This window comes from Macaca nemestrina, chromosome 18, assembly GCF_043159975.1.
Source record: "Macaca nemestrina isolate mMacNem1 chromosome 18, mMacNem.hap1, whole genome shotgun sequence".
Classification (NCBI taxonomy): domain Eukaryota; kingdom Metazoa; phylum Chordata; class Mammalia; order Primates; family Cercopithecidae; genus Macaca; species Macaca nemestrina.
The window spans coordinates 12,086,678-12,106,381 of NC_092142.1; the positions used below are offsets into that span (position 1 = coordinate 12,086,678).

At 43.6% G+C, this 19,704-nt stretch overlaps 1 protein-coding gene across 4 annotated transcripts in view; it reads right to left on the reverse strand.

Annotated features, from left to right (window-relative positions):
• LOC105467757 (thioredoxin domain containing 11) overlaps positions 1-16,792 on the reverse strand; it is a 63,673-nt gene extending 46,881 nt beyond the window's left edge. Inside the window, exons 1-4 of one of the 4 annotated variants that reach the window (XM_071084129.1) lie at positions 16,403-16,792; positions 9,989-10,205; positions 7,621-7,718; positions 4,350-4,479 (exon numbers count right to left, since the gene is read on the reverse strand). In XM_071084129.1, the coding sequence (XP_070940230.1) occupies positions 4,350-4,479; positions 7,621-7,718; positions 9,989-10,205; positions 16,403-16,659 (702 nt within the window). In that variant the 5' untranslated portion in view covers positions 16,660-16,792. Of the gene's footprint in view, positions 1-4,349; positions 4,480-7,620; positions 7,719-9,988; positions 10,206-12,270; positions 12,352-16,402 lie in introns of those variants that run through there. The other 3 variants (XM_071084132.1, XM_071084130.1, XM_071084131.1) reach the window with 3 other exon arrangements.
• Between the last annotated feature and the right edge of the window lie 2,912 nt (positions 16,793-19,704).

A 19,704-nucleotide genomic window follows, 5' to 3' on the forward strand; every position in this document is an offset into this window, starting at 1 on the left:
ACTCTTCGGCCGGGTGTGGTGACTCACGCCTGTAATCCCAGCACTTTGGGAGGCCGAGGCAGGCGGATCACGAGGTCAGGAGATCAAGACCATCCTAGCTAACATGATGAAACTCCGTCTCTACTAAAAATACAAAAAATTAGCCAGGCATGGCGGCACATGCCTGTAGTCCCAGCTACTCAGGAGGCTGAGGCAGAAGAATCGCTTGAACCTGGGAGGTGGAGGTTCTAGTGAGCCGAGATCACGCCACTACACTCCAGCCTGGGCAAGAGAGAGACTCCATCTCAAAAAAAAAAAAAAATTCCACTCTAAGTAATTCAGTATCAAATCATCTGAATAGGCCTTTGAAACAATTCAACTATAGGATTTCTAAAAAAATAAATAAATAAAGATACAATTAGAACATTCCTTTTTCTAACAATAGAATAAGCATATATGAATAGAGTTCCATATACATATAACAACAGTTTATGTCAGCCGGGCACAGTGGCTTACACCTGCAATCCTAGCATTTTGGGAGGCTGAGGTGGGTGGACCGCTTGAGGCTAGGAGTTCAAGACCAGCCTGGTCAAATGGTGAAACCCCGTCTCTACTAAAAATACAAAAACAGCTGGGCGCGGTGGCACATGCCTGTAATCCCAGCTACTCAGGAGGCTGAGGCACGAGAATCGCTTGAACCCAGGAAGTGGAGGTTGCAGTGAGATGAGATTGTGCCACCACACTGGGAGACAGAGCGAGACTCTCAAAAAAAAGTTTATGTCAGTAGAGAATATTATTTATTTCAGGACATCGTTGCTTCCCAAATAATGAATGCTAATTATATTATTTTCTAATGGTCCAAAATGCTCACAAATGTCTGAATTAGAGACAAATTTATAACTAATCAATATTTTTTTTCCTTCCTTAAAATCCAGATCCTACACAAGAAATTTTTTTTTTAAACAAGCAGGAAATTATCACACACACTCCTACAAGATGTTACAAACACATCTAACAGACATTAAGTCAAGCAAAAAAACACAATCCTTCATTATGTCAAACCTTAGAAGTGCCATGAAAACATTAATTATTTTGACCCAATTTTGATATACTTAAATTTAAACACACTTGATACTGAAATCCATATTGATAAAAAATATAAACTGAGATAAGGCTCTTGACCAAAACAAGTATCTTTCTTAGTAAGATGTCCTTAAATTAGCAAGCTCCTTCACATATTTAAACTGTATAGGGTTTTTTGTTCGTTTTTTGGAAAAAAAAAAGGAATTTGAGTAAAAAGTTGAGTATCAGAGATAGCTCTAGTGATGACAATCTAACTCACCCCTAGCTATAATTCCCCCCCGATAACTTTCCAGCATTCTCTAGTCAAGGCACTGTTTAGTTTTCATCTTCTCTCTACTGTCACCATTATAAGCAGATAAACTTTTAATTATTAAATTAAGGCCTTCTGAGAGCCACATGAAAAAAGATGTGTTTTCTTCCTCTTAAGGCCTTAATTGGGAAAACTCAATTATTCAGAGCAGTAGTTCTTAACTGGGGGAATTTTGCCCCCTAAGGGGTATTTGGCAAGGTCTGCAGATATTTTTGGTTGTCACAACTGAGGGGAGAAAAGGGTGCTACCAACATGCAGTGGGTGGAGGCCAGGGATACTGCTAAATATCCTGCCAAGAACAGGACAGTCCCCCAAACCACAGAATTATCTGACCTCCAATGTCAACTGTGCCAAGGTTGAGAAACCCAAACTTAGCAGAATATTCAAAAGCTGACTGTGCTCTACTCCAGGGACTCCAAAAATTCCTTAACTTTCCTAAATCATTCAACCGTCAAAACCACGACAGTGGCTTCATTTCCGGATCGAGAATTCTGTGTCTATGTTATAGGCAATGTGTGTGAAACTGACACATTTTCTAGGCTGTGCTATTTGGTATATTTTGCAAGACAAATGGTTTCACAAGTGTCATGCTGGGCTTGACTACTGAGTTATTTCACAATTAATCAAGTACTATCTATCTCTTGCTAATGAGACAATCTCATCTCAGTGAGAAGCCCAGCAAAAGATGACACTAACCCGATAAAAGCCACAGCTTTTGGGAGGAAGTCATTTTAAAGGCTGACAGAAGTGATCGAGGGACCCCATCTTGGTAGCACTCTTGTGGTTCCCATTTTAAAGGCAGTCCAGCTTAATCACTGTTGTACATCACTCTAATTCAGTGGGCTGCCAAAAAACTTTAATGTAATGTTTTAAATGTCATCAGCAGTAATATAATCAGATTAGTGAGTCTAACATGAACTCCAAATCAATACTTGGAGCATAGTCTTTTAAAGTACTGCTGGGCTGGGCACGGTGGCTCATGCCTGTAATCCCAGCACTTTGTGAGGCTGAAGCAGAAGGATCGCTTGAGCCAAGATGGCACCACCGCACTCCAGCCTAGGTGACAGAGTGAAACCCTATCTCAAAAAAATAAAATAATCCAGCCTGGCCAACAAATTGAAACCCCATCTCTACTAAAAATACAAAAAATTAGCCAGGTATGATGGTGCCTGCCTGTAATCCCAGCTACTTAGGAGACTGAGGCAGAAGAATCACTTGAACCCAAGAGATGGAGGTTGCAGTGAGCCAAGATCACGCCACTGCACTCCAGCCTGGGTAACAGAGTGAGACCATCTCAAAATAAATAAATAAATAAATACATAAATACATAAATACATAAATAAATAAATAAAATAGAGTACTGCTAAAAGCAGGTCTGTCTGACTCCTGATTCTTCACCATTTTGCTGTGCCATCTCGAGTCGCTCTGGCTGTAACCCACCGCAGATCCATGTCAAAACCCACTTATCACAACTTTACTATTAGAAGGAATCTCAAGGACACCCTGGCCCAGGCCCCTGATGCCCAGGAAGTAAGTAACCCGCCCCAAGTCATAGACCCAGTGAGTGTGCCAAAGGGATCAGGCCCCAGTACCCTGTCTCTTAATATAGCCCTCACCCACCAGCCTGCCCAGGGAAAACAAGAGGCAGGCCTCTGAGGTGCACAGACATCCATCTGCTATCTATGTAATTAAGGAATATTTATTCTGATGCATAGCTAAGAACTATAAGCAGAATAACTAGATATTCATACTGCTGCTTGGGGAATCTCTGCTAACATTTTACACATATGTAGAGTTTCTAACACGATTGAAAAAAGCTATACTGATGTTCTGGTGAAAAAATTTGTATCCAATCTACACAGAATATAAATAGTGCGAACAGTAAAATTCAACTAGCCACAATTCTAAACTGTTGGGAAGGTCTGGATTTACATGGTTTTTTATCTCTGTCAGATATTTATGGTCTTGATTTTGTCGTACCTAAGTATCTTTTTACTTGTACTCAAGTATGATTTTATACTTGCTCCAGTGAATTTTTTGCAGAACTACTTTTACAATTTTTGAGGTTACATATTTTAATAATCCCAATACTGGCCTCACAATAAGAAGTCATTCTTAACCAGCATTAAAGATCCTATAGGACTGGGCATGGTGGCTCATATCTGTAATCCCAACACTTTGGGAGGCCAACACAGGAGGATCACTTGATGCCCAGAGTTCAAGACCAGCCTGGCCAACATGGCAAAACCCTCTTTAGTAAAAATACAAAAATTAGCTGGGCGTGGTGGCACATGCCTGTAATCCCAACTACTTGGGTGGCTGAGGCACAAGAAGCACTTGAACCCGGGAGGCGAGGCTGCAGTGAGCTGAGATCACACTCCAGCCTGGGTGTCAGAGCAAGACTCTGTCTCAAAAAAAAAAAAAAAAAACCTATAAAAATAATTTACCAAGGGTTGAAGTTGGCAATGGGGAAGCAGGAAAGAAGCTACATTAGTAAAGTTAGAAAACTTTCTGTAAATAAGACCTTGAAATAGTTACATACTTCATAACATGGAAGGAAACATATTTCCAGTTTTCAAAAAAACCAAACTACAACTAACAAGAAAAACCAGGTATCTCATAGTACAATGCTATGAGAAGTGTCAAATAATATTCTTAAAAATTTGCAGCTGCACAGAAATTGTAAGTTAATTCTCATCTACTCTAAGTTAATTGTGAAGCAAGATGAAAATCTGTTGAAAATTCCCTAACAAAAAAACAAAGATTTTGCTAGTACTCTATTCTCTTAAAACTCTCTTGGACAAACCATCGTTACAGTCAGTATCTCAGAAAGCATTTAACTGGGGCTGATGCATCACATGACCTTTGACTTGCTGCAATTCAGGAGGTTTTTTTTAAAACCCCTTTAATACAAACAATCCAATACAACCCAGTAAAAGGCCTTGAGTATGGAGGAGGAGATATGAAAGACAAGTACCTCGTAGTTTGAGAGAAAATCTAGTAATTCTGATTGAGATGGGATGTAGAGAAGTGGTTTCATCACCCGGCGGACAAACTTCTCAATGTAAACAGCACTCATGGGGCCTTTGTATTCGATTGGTCCAAAACTAGTACCAAAAAATAAAAATAAAAATAAAAATAATAAAAATAATACACCATGCATTAAGCCTGTAATGTAGAACTAAAATCATCACCACCACAAAATGAAAATGTCTTGCTTTGGGATCCAACCAAGTCACAGATCAGTAGCCTGCTTTGCTCAGGAGGTGACCAGAGAATTAAGAATAAGCATTTTAGGTGAGGAGAGGCGGAAGCAGCCCCTATCCTTCTATGATCTTGAATTCAACTGCAAACTGCATTGCCAAACAAAAAACATTTATTCTTGTCTCTTACAAAAAAATTAATTCCCACAATATTTCTTTTAAAAACAAAACAGAAAGACAACCCTGGAAATTGACCTCATGCTAAGGGATTCCAGGATTTAACTATACAATTCAATGTAGGCGGGCAGATTTTCCTTCTACTAGTCACTGTAAGGTAAGGGACAGGATGAACAGTTGGCCCTTGCCCTACTAAAAAGAAATAGGCAGACAAAGGATCACTGAATGAACCTGAAACTTATTTGAAGCTTTATTACAACAACAACAAATTATGTGAAGGTCTGAAGTCAGTGACCAGTATAAATGATCTGTCTTCCTTTCCCCTCAAGTTGTGCCTGGGAACACACACAATTTGATTCAGTGCCACTAAGTAATACCACCACCATTCAGTTATCCTTCTAAGCTAATCAGAATTCTCATGTGCCTCTCTTCAATCTCACGCAATACAGACACTGCCCATATATAATTGGATGGTAGGTGGCAAGGGTGGGGCGTTATGGTGAAATTCAACAACTACATAATCTTTCTTTTCTCTAAACAGAAATTGACATTAAGCTTACTGTTAACAGTAACAATAGAGCCCAGTTAAGAATTTTATAAAGGTTGTGATTATAATACCAGAATACATGGTTACAGAAATTCACATAGACACACACACACACACACAGACACACACAAACACACACACACACAGTGATGAGATAAACACAATTCTTCAATGTGCACTGCAGAATGATGTCAAAGGAATATTAGCATGAAAAAAAGTGAAAACAGCATTCTCTACATGTACAGCTGGGAGACAGTTAAGAATTCGACCAAATCAAGACTTACTACAAATTAGTTCAGTCTAAAAATTACCACCACCACCAACCCCATCAACCACCAATAATTTTTAATTTAAAGGAAGAAATCAAAAAAGCATCTAACTTATTCCAGAAAAAGGAGCTACCAATCTGGAAACCTCAACTACTCAGGCCAAGAGGCTTTGCTGAGTTTTCCTGGTGTGATGTTACAAGGGTCCTAGTGACTTATAAAACCCAACAACGCAAAGACAGGGGTGTGGAGGCAGGCATTTCAAGGTGCATGCTACCTCAAATTCCTCATCTGTAAAATAAGAATGTTGGACATATTTCTAAAGTTCCTTGGAGGTCCCTTCAATCTTTCTGCAAAAGCTAAACAAACAAATATACATACATATATGACAATACTGTATACCCACATATCCCAAAATGACATTTGTACTTGATTCCGTGGAACTCTTCTGATTTTAATGTCACATCACATTAAGTCCACCTCTGAGCAGCCTGAAAGGACTATACCCCCCTACTAGGCTTCCATGCCCTTTTTCAAAGCCAAAAAGAAATGCAAGGACTTCAGCAGGGCAAGCTCATCATCCCATTACAGAGCACAGAGTTAAGTACACCACCTTACACTTACCTTTAAAACAAAAAGAGTAACTCTGAGAAAGTATTCCTGTATCCGAAAAAGCCTGTACTTGAACCTTCCACATAAAGGCAGAACCTCTAAGTTACTGGCCAAAAAGTGGGGAAGAAATCTGAAAATCATCTTAGTGGTCCCTAAGCAAACACTGGCTTGTTACTACAAATATTAAAATACAAACTTCTAATATCCAGAGGAAAACGTGGGGGAAGAGATGGAGTAAGAAAGTGTGTTTTTGCCCAAATACTATCTAATAGTTCCTGGGAGTCAATACTGTGTGCCAGACAACAGCTTATGTTACAGACACAGAAATGGGATGGAATGTGACAGAGAACCCACAAATCATTGTTTGTTGATGTCTGCTATAAATCCCCAGTGATTATGGCCCAAGAAGTTTAGAAGGAAAAAGCAAAGCTCTCTATTAATCAAATCTCCTTTACCCATTTTACCTTCAACAAACTTCAAGCCGGCCGGGCGCGGTGGCTCAAGCCTGTAATCCCAGCACTTTGGGAGGCCGAGACGGGAGGATCACGAGGTCAGGAGATCGAGACCATCCTGGCTAACACGATGAAACCCCGTCTCTACTAAAAAATACAAAAAACTAGCCGGGCGAGGTGGCGGGCGCCTGTAGTCCCAGTTACTCGGGAGGCTGAGGCGGGAGAATGGCGTGAACCCGGGAGGCGGAGCTTGCAGTGAGCTGAGATCCGGCCACTGCACTCCAGCCTGGGCGACAGAGCCAGACTCCGTCTCAAAAAAAAAAAAAAAAAAAAAATACAAAAATGAGCCAGGCATGGTGGCAGGCGCCTGTAATCCCAGCTACTCGGGAGGCTAAGGCAGGAAAACTTCTTGAACCTGGAGGCGGAGGCCGCAGTGAGCCGAGATTGAACCATTGCACTCCAGCCTGGGCAACAAAAGCTAAACTCTGTCTCAAAAAAAAATTAAATAAGATAAAATAAAACTCTTTCCATTTTTCAGCCCTCTTTGTGACTTCAGAATTGTGGACATGGGACTGTGTACCTGTAGTAATTTTCTTCCCAATAGAAAAGATGGTAAGATACACTCTGGACTCTGCTATGCCTCCAGGTGAAAGGATAAGACACTTGGTGGATTTTTACATTACAAAACACTCTTACAATATCTGAAATACATTGGAGTAATTGGTACTTTGAAAAACAATGCTGTAAAATGTGTAATGACATGAAAAGATGCTCAAAAAAGTGAGAAAAGCAGTTTAGGAAAGAGTATTACTGCCTGATCCCATGTTTAGCTTTAAAAAGCGGGGTGGATTATCCAGATCTTTTATTTTTGCTTATCTGTATTATCTAAATTTTCTGTAGTATCTAATATTTTAATATAGAAAAAATGCAAAATTCATTTATAAACTGGCAAACCAAACTGGAATGAGAAAGCTATTTAACAAGTTCTTACCTCCGATGATACAGATATATTACAGGAAAATAAAAGAAGTGTTTCTGTTTTCTGCATTTCCCCTGGTTCCACCAACAGTTAATTGCCACAAACAACACCTGCAGAGCCAAAAAAGGGTTTCAAATGACTGTGAATAACAACTGAAAAGTTACCAAGATTTAAAAGATGAAATTAAAAACGGAACTATTCCTCTCTCACTGAAACAGAAAGTACGAAAAAAACTGTTTTGAGTTTTCAAAGGTCATCATTTATCACTAAAATGAAAAAGAAAGACATACTCTTATCTATGATGTCCAGCCAGGACTTGGACCATGTTTACCAATCTTACCATGCAGTACAGTTCAAAAGATTTTTGTGTGTTTCCAAAAATAAACTCACTTTTTTCCCTACTGAGTACATGGAATAGTAAGCTCTCAATTTGGAAGAAGCTGAAATCTTTTTTAAAAAAAAGCAGCAGCAGTCGCTGGATTGCACTATAACCCCCACCACCTGTCACTATGTGATCGTAAACAAACTGCTTCACCCCTTACGCCTGCGGTCCTGCTTCAGAAAAACAGGGCTAACAGCATCGGCTTGCAAGTGGTTGAGAATTAGCACAGGGCCTGGCACACCAGAGTATTATTATTATTATACTAATGCCATCACTCAGAAGGACATACTGCTTAGGTTGACAGTAAGGTAGCCAATTCACACTTATTAACAAAACACAATAGATTTCCCTCTTGTGCCCAACATGGGCAACATGAACTTTGTTCTCTAAATTTGGAAGGCTCCACAGTTTCTAAGAAAAACCAACTGAGAGTTCCAAATGAACTTCTGGAACTCGGCTGCCTACACACGTTACTTCAGATCAGTGGTTCTGAGCAGGAGAGTCTCAGAAATCTGTGGGATGCTTTTTGCTTGCTGCAATGACTGGGGGAAGCTACAGTGCATATGTAGGGCAGGGCCATTGGTAGATGTCCTGCTACACTCAAACCTGCTTTGCACACAGAAGAATCATCCATAGCATTCCAAAGGAGTTCAAAATGCCTGCCAAACACTGATGTTGGGGAAAAACTGTTATTATCCAAGCCCAGAACCTAGCTCCATTTTACATGTGAATCTAAAACATGCTTTTTGTGTTCACTGGATTTTTCAGGAAAGCAACTTCTATGTAAACTGAGAGCAGAAAGGGCTTTGTGTGGTTCAGGATTTTACCAAGATTGTTCACCATTTAGGATAATCAACTACTAAGAGCACTGTCCCTATGGCAGGTAAGTCACCAACATATCACCTTTATCAGTCTACATTTGTAACTATCCCACTCACAGCGGTTCTACATAAAGGTATATGGACTCGTTCTGACTGTGCACTTATATACTAAAATATATACAATTTAGTTACAAATTACTTTTTCCCCCCCAACTTTATGTTCCAGTCAGTGCATTAGATTATTTTGAAATTACATGTATAGGAAAAATTTATCATCTATGAATTCTTTTTCAGGAAGAAAAGGGGACATCAAAAAATACTTATTTTCTAAAGTGCAACTGGGGTCCACTGGGCTGAAAACCACTGCCATAACAGGTGACTTATTTGCCTATATATCTTTCTTACCTAGCCCAAAGGTGGCATTCCTTATCTGTTGAATATAGTTCTGGTCCAAATATTAAAAAGGTCGGCCTTGTTACAATGTAGTCATATCATACATAAATTTTCCTACCTGAAATACCTAACTAGCGGCCGAGCGTGGTAGCTTAAGCCTGTAATCCCAGCACTCTGGGAGGCCAACGCGGGTGGATCACAAGGTCAGGAGATGGAGACCTCCTGGCTAACACAGTGAAACCCCGTCTCTACTAAAAATACAAAAAATTAGCTGGGTGTGGTGGCGGGCGCCTGTAGTCCCAGCTACTCAGGAGGCTGAGTCGGGAGAATGGTGTGAACTCGGGAGGCGGAGCTTGCAGTGAGCTGAGATCGCGCCACTGCACTCCAGTGACAGAGCGACACTCCGTCTCAAAAAAAATAATAATAAAATATAATATAAATAAATAAATAAACCTAACTAGCAAGTATCAAATGGATATGCAAGAACTAGGATTTTCAGTCCCTCTACCTTTTTTAATGTTTAAACCAAACAGTATGGCACCCCAGGATGAGCACTGGCCTGTGTTGTGAGATTCAGAATCTGCTCCCACACTTGCCTCAGACTACAATCACCACATTTGGAAATCTTTTCTGTTGCTTTATGGAAGGCTCTGTAACTTAGAAAGGACTCCCAGAGTTCACCTTGGCAAAGTCTGCCCATTGGGCAAGGTGTCTCTGTGGAGACATCCTGCCCTACATACAGGACTGAAAGTCATTTGATTCTTAAGCTGAATGTGAGCATTACCTGGTCTGAAAGCCGACTTGCTGCCTGCTGAATTTCTGCCCTGGCAGCGATGGACTGTCCACACCAAGGGGCATAGAAAAACAGCAGTACCACCTCTGAGTCCCGGCGAATGTACTCTGCATAGTCCAGCTGTCCCTGGAAGAGGTCAAGCACTGGAGACCTCGGGGAGAAAAAGTTGACAGGTGGCTTTGCTGGTATTATCACATCTTTTGCTCGACTAAAAAAGAGCAAACACAGAAAAGATTGCTTAGTTTATCTTCTTCTAAAAATAGCTCTGTGGAAATAGAACGAAGCTTAAAAGAAAAATCCTCTTTTGAATAAGAAAATGGAGTCCCAAAATCACTGCCCTAGAAAGGCAACATCTGGCTGAGCAAATGCAAGACATGAATAATATGTTGGAAACAATTCTCTGAGATTCTGTCCCCTAGGTATAGGCTGGAAGGGCAGTGGAGAGCAGAGGAGGATGTCTTTGAATAATCCATATGCCTGCCCCCCACACCTCAAAGACTTCATCCTCCTTTTTCTGCAGCCTGGCTCTCCAAAGAAGCCACTTATCTCCAAGGGTTTAGAACCACCAGCATGCGAGCTCAGAATTACGGTGAGGGAGCATGTACACTACCACTAATGATTTCCATGGGAGATGCTCACAGTGAACTCAACTTTGAGAAAACATTAAGCTTATTAGCTGGAGTTGGCTTGTACTTATCCAGGGCATTCAGCTAACAGTAACAATTAAACAATAATATACATTCCTCCAGATATATATCATAATCCTAAGACTAATGAAGATGAGTAACAAAGCAACAGCCTATTTAACTGGAAAATGGGCTTTTTGAACACTTGAGTTTCCCACAAGAAAGAGATCAGGAGGAAAAAGAAAATAACACTGGACAAACAAGAGGTCAGAAGTAACTTTCCTCATCAAGACCTAAAGGTCTAGGCCCAGGCTGCATTCCACCAAGTAGAAGGGCCCTAGTAAACACCCTGAGCTGTCCATGTAGCTGCACTCACATACCATAAAACGATTATAGCAGGTTTGCTAAGAAACAATGGAGACCCAATTATGCACTATCTAAACGAGATAAATAGAGAATGTAAACATGGAAACCTAAAAAACGATTAGATTAACCCCAAAGAAAGTAAAGGAGGCCAGGCGCGGTTGACTCACACCTGTAATCCCAGCACTTTGGGAGGCTAAGGCAGGCAGATCTCCTGAGGTCAGGGGTTCAAGACCAGCCTGGCCATGGTGAAACCCCATCTCTACTCAAAATAAAAAAGTAGCTGGATGTGGTGATAGGCGCCTGTAATCGCTTGAACTCAGGAGGCAGAGGTTGCAGAGAGCCGAGATTGCACCATTGCACTCCAGCCTAGGTGACAAGAGCAAAACTCCATCTAAAAAAAAAAAGAAAGGAAGGAACAAGAAAAGAAGCCAGAAGGTACAAATGGAAAACGACGAGCACAAAGGTACACTTAAACCCAACTACATCAACAATTACGTTACATGTAAAAGGAGGGGCCAGGTGCAGTGGCTCACGCCTGTAATCATAGCACTTTGGGAAGCCGAGCTGGGCAGATCACGAGGTCAGAAGATGGAGACCATCCTAGCTAACACGGTGAAGCCCGGTCTCTACTAAAAAAATACAAAAAATTAGCTGGGCATGGTGGCTGGGGCCTGTAGTCCCAGCTATTTGGAAGGCTGAGGCAGGAGAATCGTGTACGTTGCAGTAAACTGAGATCACACCACCGCACTCAGCCTGGGCAACAGAGCAAGACTACGCCTCTCAAAAAAAAAAAAAAAAAAAAAAGGAAGCAACCTAATTGGGAGGAACAGACTGCCAGACAGGATAAAGCAAGACCCAATTATGCACTATCTAAACAAGATATAGTTTAAATATAAAGATGTAGGATAAAGGCATAAGGATAAGAAAAGAAAAACTATGTAAACAGTAAGCATAAGAAAGCTGGCATGACTCATGAGGTAAAATGTTAACTGGGGTATATTCTTACCCCAGTTTACTTAATTGTTACTCCACAATAAAAACAAAAAACAAAACCTACTCATATATGTTATAACTGGGATGAGTCTCAAAATGATTATGCTGAGTGAAAAAGGTGCTAAAGAGTACATGCACTATGACTGCATTTATATGAAATTCCAGAACAGGCAGAAGTATTCAACGGAGCAAGTCACCTATTTATTCACTCAAATATTTTAACTTTCAATCAGAGAGCTTTCAGTCTACGCAGAATGCCTTCATAACCCGAAAAACTCAATCACTTACACAATTATTCAAAAATTCTTTACTGAGCAGCTGTGACTATGCTTTGGGAATAAGCACTGAGGCTGCAGCAGCTAGCACTGTGTGTTGTCGAGGAGATCACTTTCTAGGGGAGGAAGACAAGAAAAACATCAAATGTGTAAAAAATAAAAATATACAACATGCTCGCTGCTATGTGAAAAATTTAACAAAGTGATATACAGAAGGACACGGCAGCTACTCTGATGGCGTGGTGGTTTGGGAGGTGCTATAATTTAAGCTCTGAGACCTGAATGACAAGAAGATAGCCATGTAAGAGGTGAGGAAGGCACTACAGGAAAAAAAAAAAAGGGACATGTTTTCAAGAGATCCAAAATTCTACTCTTTGGAGAAATTATTTTTCTACCATTCAAACTGCATATGGCCAAGCGTGGTGGCTCAGGCCTGTAATCCCAGCACTTTGGGAGGCCGAGGCGGGTGGATCACATGAGGTCAGGAGTTTGAGACCAGCCTGACCAGCACAGTGAAACCCCATTTCTACTAAAAATACAAAATTAGCCGGGCATGGTGGTGCACACCTGTAATCCCAGCCACTTGGGAGGCCGAGGCAGAAGAATCGCTTGAACACGGGAGGCAGAGGTTGCCGTAAGCCAAGATCACTCCATTGCACTCCAGACTGGGAAACAAGAGCAAAACTCCATCTCAAAACAAACAAACAAAAAAAAACACAATGTAAGCATCAGATAACGCAATCTGAGGAAAAATGTAGGTCTGACAGCAGAAGAAAGGATAAAGAGCAACTCAATAATTTTGCTCTGCATATTCAGAAGCCTTCCCAAATGGGCCAGAGAAAGTACAAGGCCAATCAAAAATCAAATATTAGCCAGGGAGAAGAAACACTGGCCTCAACTCCATCAGAAACACTGGTGAGTTTCTATTTAACTCATCAATCTGCTTCATGTTTTAGAGAAACCATACCTAGAGCAAAGATTTCCTGCAGCGATGAGGGTTATGTCTCGTGTACAAAAAACTCAAGAGTTGGTTGCAAATAAGGCGGCCTGTTGTTGCTGAGCCAGTGGCATGTGCCTATAGTCCCAGCTACTACTATACTCTGGAGGCTGAGGCAGGAGAATTACTTGAGCCCCGCAGTCTGAGGCTGTAGCATGCCATAATTGCACCTATGAATAGCCACTGCACTCCAGCCTGGGCAACATAAAGAAAAAAAAGCCTGTTGAAACCCCAATTTTCATATGAAATTCATACCTTACATCACTTCCTTGCAAAGACCATTTGAGGCAGCTTTGAAATTACAAAATGGAATAAAGCAAAATAAATACATGTATACATATATATGTATCTACACACAATTTTTTTTTGCCTCTAAATCAAGGTAAAAGAAAGGTGAGCAGGATGAAGAGACAGAGGTAAGTAAAGATTAGATGCCCAGAAATGCACAATTATTCACTGTGGCTCAACTTCAAATCAACCTTTTCCATATTATCTGGTTTGAACTCAGCCGAGCCACAGACTTGAAGAGAGCAGTCATTTATTTCAAGCCTGGAGCTTTTCGTAAAAATTAAAAAAAAAAAAAAAATTCCTAGGCCAGGAGCGGTGGCTCACGCCTGTAATCCGAGCACTTTGACAGGCTGAGGTAGGAGGATCATCTGAGGTCAGGAGTTCGAGACTAGCCTGGTCAACATGGTGAAACCTCATCTCTGCTAAAAATACAAAAATTAGCTGGGTGTGGTGGTGCGCACCTGTAATCCCAGCTATTCAGGAGGCTGAGGCAGGAGAATCACTTGATCCCAGGAGGTGGAGGTTGCGGTGAGCTGAGATTTAAAAAAATCCTATTCTCCCTTAAGCCTTATTAAAGAAAAGATCTTAAAAGTGAAAGAGGATAAGGGAGGTAGAAATGTTAGCCACTTGTACATCAATAAATAGTATCATCACATCATTCAAAGATGACCCTAAAAAAATTAATCTGAGTCTATTCAAAGATGGTCAAATTTGCCAGTGACACAGAAAGAAGATGAAGCAGCAGCCATTTACTGGTTCACGCTCCTTGCCTGAAGCAAGAAAGGATTTCATTTTGCCTACTCTAGTAACTGGATTTACTCTCTTCCTTCTGAATCTCAAAGGACTTCCATATCAATTAAGTCATGCTGTCTCAGAACAAACATTAACCATTATTTCCATACTTTAACAAACCGATGTAAATAAACTCCACACCCCTGGAGTGGGGAACCTCTCTTCCTAATTTGAACCTAAATATCACCTCGCAACACTCTACCTTCTAAAATACTTTGTACATTGTCCTTGTGGGAGACAATAATAAAGTACAAGGTTAAGAATCTAGGTCCTAACAATAAATGATTCAAATTCCAGCTCAGTCACTTAACATGTGGGTGTGATTTGGGGCAGGTTCTGAAACATCACCAAGGCTGGACTCCTTCATCTGTGCATTGGGAAAGATAACAGTATATTCGAACTTTAATGGGTTCTGTGAGATTTAAATGACACCCATACTAGGCTCTCAATTATGTATTAAATGAATAAATGCATTCATGGAAACAGTGGTTCCCAAGCAGGTAGTTCTGCTCCCAGGGGACATCTAACAATGTCTGAAGCCATTGGGGGTTGTTACATCTTGTGGGGTGTGCTACTGGTATCTAGTGGATAGAGGCCGGGGATGCTGCTAAACATCCTACAGTGCACAGGGCAGCCCCCACAACACAGAACTATCTGACCCAAAATATCAACAGTGCCAAGACTGAGAAATCCTGCTGACAGTACAGTACCTGGCCCATGGAAAATGCTGAGAGTTACTATAATTTATCTTTCCACTAAAATCCTCAATCTTTTGACACCTCTTTGACAACCAGCCGCATATCGTGCTAAATAAACTAAAAAATGTTCCAACGTGAAATCACAGATTATGATCATAGCAGCAATACAGATCTCACAAATTGGGATCCCAAAAGACCCACCGTTGATTTGGGAGACCAGAAGTACACCTGAAATATAAAGTTAATTTTGTATGTGTGTACATTCCTGAAAAGACACACATGAGCTTTCATTTACCTACTCCCTACACCCCAGCCTACTGTCAGGTCTTTTTATCAATTCCAGGGAAACACCAAGCTTGCCCAGCCTCAGAACCTCCACATTTGCTGTTCGCTCTACCTTGGACACGCTCCCCCCAGATCTTCCCAGCGCTGGTCCCTTCTCCTTTTTGTATAAGCTTCAATGTCACTTCCTTAGGAAGTCTTTCCTCACCGCCATCGTTTCTATGCCCTGCATAGCACTGAAGCTTTAAAAAATTATATTATGTTTACTTGCTCACTGTCCCATCCACTCAAGGGAGCAAAGAGTTCGCCTGGACAAGTGTCCAGCACATAGTAGGTGCAGATAAATAATCGTTAGATCAGGCCGGGTGCCGGGGCTCTAGGCTGTAAATCTCAGCATTTTGGGAGGCCAAGGCGGGTGGATCACGTGACGTTAGGAGTTCGAGACCAGCCTGGCTAACATGGTGAAACCCCGTCTCTACTAAAAATACAAAAATTAGCCAGGCATGGTGGCGCGAGCCTGTGATCCGAGCTACTCGAGAGGCTGAGGCAGGAGAACCCCTTGAACCCGGGAGGCGGAGGTTGCAGTGAGCCGAGATCGCACCACTGCACTCCTGCCTGGGCGACAGAGCGTGACTCCGTCTCAAAATAATAATGATCGTTTGATCAATGAGAGCGGGAATTCTAAAAGCGGTCTGGAATTCTCAGACGGTTGTGGATCACTTACACCGGAAGCTTAAGGGGAATTAAATCGGTGAGAAATGAGAGTCCTACAGCCTGGGCCGAAGTGACAGGTCCACCCCTAGAGACTCCCACAGGTGAGGAGCACCCCTGACCCTCCTCCCTCGGCACTAAAGCGGGACGACGGGGCGCGGGGCTGCACCCGGAAGCCTCGCCATATTGTCCGCGGGCGGGCCGGGGCAAGGGGAAGGTGGGAGGCCGTGGCTGCAGGCTCCAGGAGGGGCCAGCAGTCCTGGGCAAGGTCAGGCCCGACTTCCCGGGCGGAGGCCGCTGCGACGCGGCCCTGCAGGCTCCAGGCGGCAGAGCAGGGGGAGAGCCGCACCGGGGCCCCGGGGTCCGGGCCGCCTCACCTGCAGGTGAACTTGAGGGCGAGGAGCAGCGCGCAGCCGAGGGCCACGGCCCCGCAGAGCAGCTCGGGCCGCTGGCGCGCCATGAGGGAGGCGCCACGCAGCCCGCGACGGAGTCGCCCCGCCGAGGACGCTGTGGCCGGGGCCGGGCTCGGGCTGAGGCAGTCGGAGCCCGCGGGGCCGCCGCCACCCCCTCCCTCGTCCTCGGCGTCCTCGCTGCTGCTGCTGCCGCCGCCGCCGCGGCCTCCGCATTCCGACATTACATGCTCCCCGTCGCCGGCTTTATACCGCCGCCGCCGCCGCCGCCTCGGGCCCGAAGGCCCGGCCCGGCCCGTCGCTCCCCAGTCCGGCAGCTCGCCGCTCCAGCTAACCCGGACACTCCACGTCAGCCGCGCCGCCGCCTCAGGGTCCGCCCCAGCTCACACCCCAGAGCACACGGCTCCTCCCACCGCTCACGGAGTCCGCGCGGGCGCCGACACTGCCGAAATTCCCGCCCCCAACGGGCCACGCCCTACACACTACGTAAATGCGCGGAAGCCTGCCCCGCCCGCAGCCCCGCCTTCGTCTCACCGGCAGCGACCCGGCTCGCGGAGTCTGCGCAGGCGCTGTCGCGGGACGTGGAAAAACTGCTGCTTTGGGATCAGGCCCGCGGGAGACATTTGGAACGTTGACACCACTGTAGTCTCGTCTCGCCGCGCTGGGTTTTAGGAGCCGTAACGACAGCAGCAATCGTGTCCATTCTCACTACAGGCCCCGAAGCACGTAGGTGCCGTTTTTTATCCCCACTTAACTGAAGGAAAAAAAAAAAAAACACGGCCGAGCGCAGTGGCTCAAGCCTGTAATCGCAGCACTTTGGGAAGCCAAGGCGGGCAGATTATGTGGGACCAGGGGTTCGAGACCAGCCTGGCCAACATGGTGAAACCTCGTCTCTGCTAAAAATACAAAACTATTAGCCGGGCGTGGTGGTGGGCGCCTGTAATCCCAGCTGCTGAGGCAGAGAATTGCTCGAACCCGGGAGGCGGAGGTTGGCAGTGAGCGGAGATCGCGCCATTGCACTCCCGCCTGGGCAAGAGAGAGAGAGAGACTCTGTCTCAAAAAAAAAAAAAAAAAAGACTTGTCTTCCAATGTCAATAACTACAAACTAGACAAACTTTCGAGGGCATTAAGACAATATGGTGTTATGCCACAAACAAAAGGCACAGCAAACAGCCAGTAGTTGAGACGCCACCGCTGCCACAGGTCGGCTATGTGACCCAGGTGCAAATCTCATCACTTCCTGTCTGGTTCTGCTTCTGTGGATGTAGAATGGGGCAATCAATGGCTGTCTTGCTCGGTTGGCCAGACGTTTAATGTGTCAACCACCCAGGCCCAACATGTTGGGAGTTCATGTACACCAACCATTTTCCTACCTGTTTTCTGTATCTCCTTTTTTTTTGGTTGTTTTTTGATACAGGGTCTGGTGTCACCCAGGCTGGAGTGCAATGGCGCAATCATAGCTCACTGCAGGCTTGACAACCCCAGCTCAAGCGATCCACCCCCCTCAGACTCCCAAGTAGTAGGCAACACAGATGTGTGCCGCTACGCCCAGCTATTTTTTTTTTTTTTTTTAACTTTTTGTAGAGACAAGGTCTCTCCATGTTGCCTAGGCTGGTCTTGAACTCCTGGGCTCAAGCAATCCTCCCACCTCGGCCTCTCAAAGCCTTAGGATTATGTAAAAGCATGAGCCACTTCACCCACCTGTCGCATCTTTTTGTTCCTTCTTTACTGCCTTATTTTGCAGAAAGTAGCTATTTTCTAGTATAACATTAATTCCTTTAATTATTTTTAACTTGTCTCTCATCCCCTTTGTTATTATTACCCTTATTATCTATGTTACAAACCCAACCATACAGTGTTAATCTTGTTTTAAAAAGCTAAGAGAAAAAATATAGAGAGTTTTTTTAACCTTCTAATTTGCCATTTATACTTCTGTTGATTCCTTTGTGTAGATTAGAATTACACAATTTATTGCTAAAGAAAATAAATATGGTCAAAAGTCACCAGTGTCCTCATTCACTGTAGGTTGCTGGAACAGAATTTACCCTACACTTCCGTAAGACATCTGACATTTGCACAGGGCTTCGTAAGGTCCAAAGTACTTTTGTTGTCTGTGGTTTGTCTCACGAAACCCACAGTCCTTTGTGAGCAAATGCAAGGCAGTGTCTTACTGGCCGGAAACCACCCTGGATTAATAAAAGAATGCCTCCTTTCCTCTTCACTTTCTGAGCAACTGGGGCGCTGCTCTGGCAGCAGAACGTTCTTTTTTATTTTTTGTAGAGATGGGATCTCACTGTGTTGCCCAGGCTGGTCTTGAACTCCTGGCCTCCAGTGATCCTCCTGCTCTGGACTCCCAGAGTTCTGGGATCTCAAGTCTGAGCCACTGTAGCTGGCCCAGAACGTTCTTCCGAAACAATTATAAATTTGTTTCAAAATACACTAGGCCTTTGGGGTCAGGCTGTACTGCTTTTCAAAGGTTAGGTTAGCCCTAACTTGTCCACACCAACTTGTATCTGAGCTTTTCCTAGCCACTTTTTTTTTTTTTATTAATTTATTTATTTTTCTGAGATGGAGTCTCACTCTATCTACCAGGCTGGAGTGCAGTGGCACCGTGTCGGCTTACTTCAACCTCCGTCTCCTGGGTTCAAGCAATTCTCCTGCCTCAGCGTCCCGAGTAGCTGGAATTATAGGTACCCACCACCACGCCTGGGTAATTTTTATATTTTTAGTAGAGACAGGGTTTCACCATGTTGGCCAGACTGGTCTCAAACTCCTGACCTCAGGTGATCCACCCGCCTTGGCCTCCCAAAGTGCTGGGATTACAGGCATGAGCCACCACTCCCAGCCTCTTGGCTACTTTTTATACCAAGATCAAGTTGCTGGGGGTTTGAGGAGGGAATGGGGCAGAGGAATATACGTGTCATGTGCTGTAACAGTGGTCCCAGAAAATTATGATACTGTTTTTATTGTACTTTTTCTTTTCTTTCACAGAGTCTTGCTCTGTCAACCAGGCTGGAGTGCAGTGGCACCATCTTGCTTCACTACAACCTCCACCTCCTGGGTTCAAACAATTCTCATGCCTCTGCCTCCCAAGTAGTTGGGATTACAGGCGTGTGCCACCATGTCTGGCTAATTTTTGTATGTTTTGTAGTGATGGGGTTTTGCCATGGTGGCCAGGCTGGTGAACTCCTGACCTCAAGTGATCTGCCTGCCTTGGCCTCCCAAAGTGCTGAGATTAAAGGCGTGTGCCACCAGGCCCAGCCCACTAT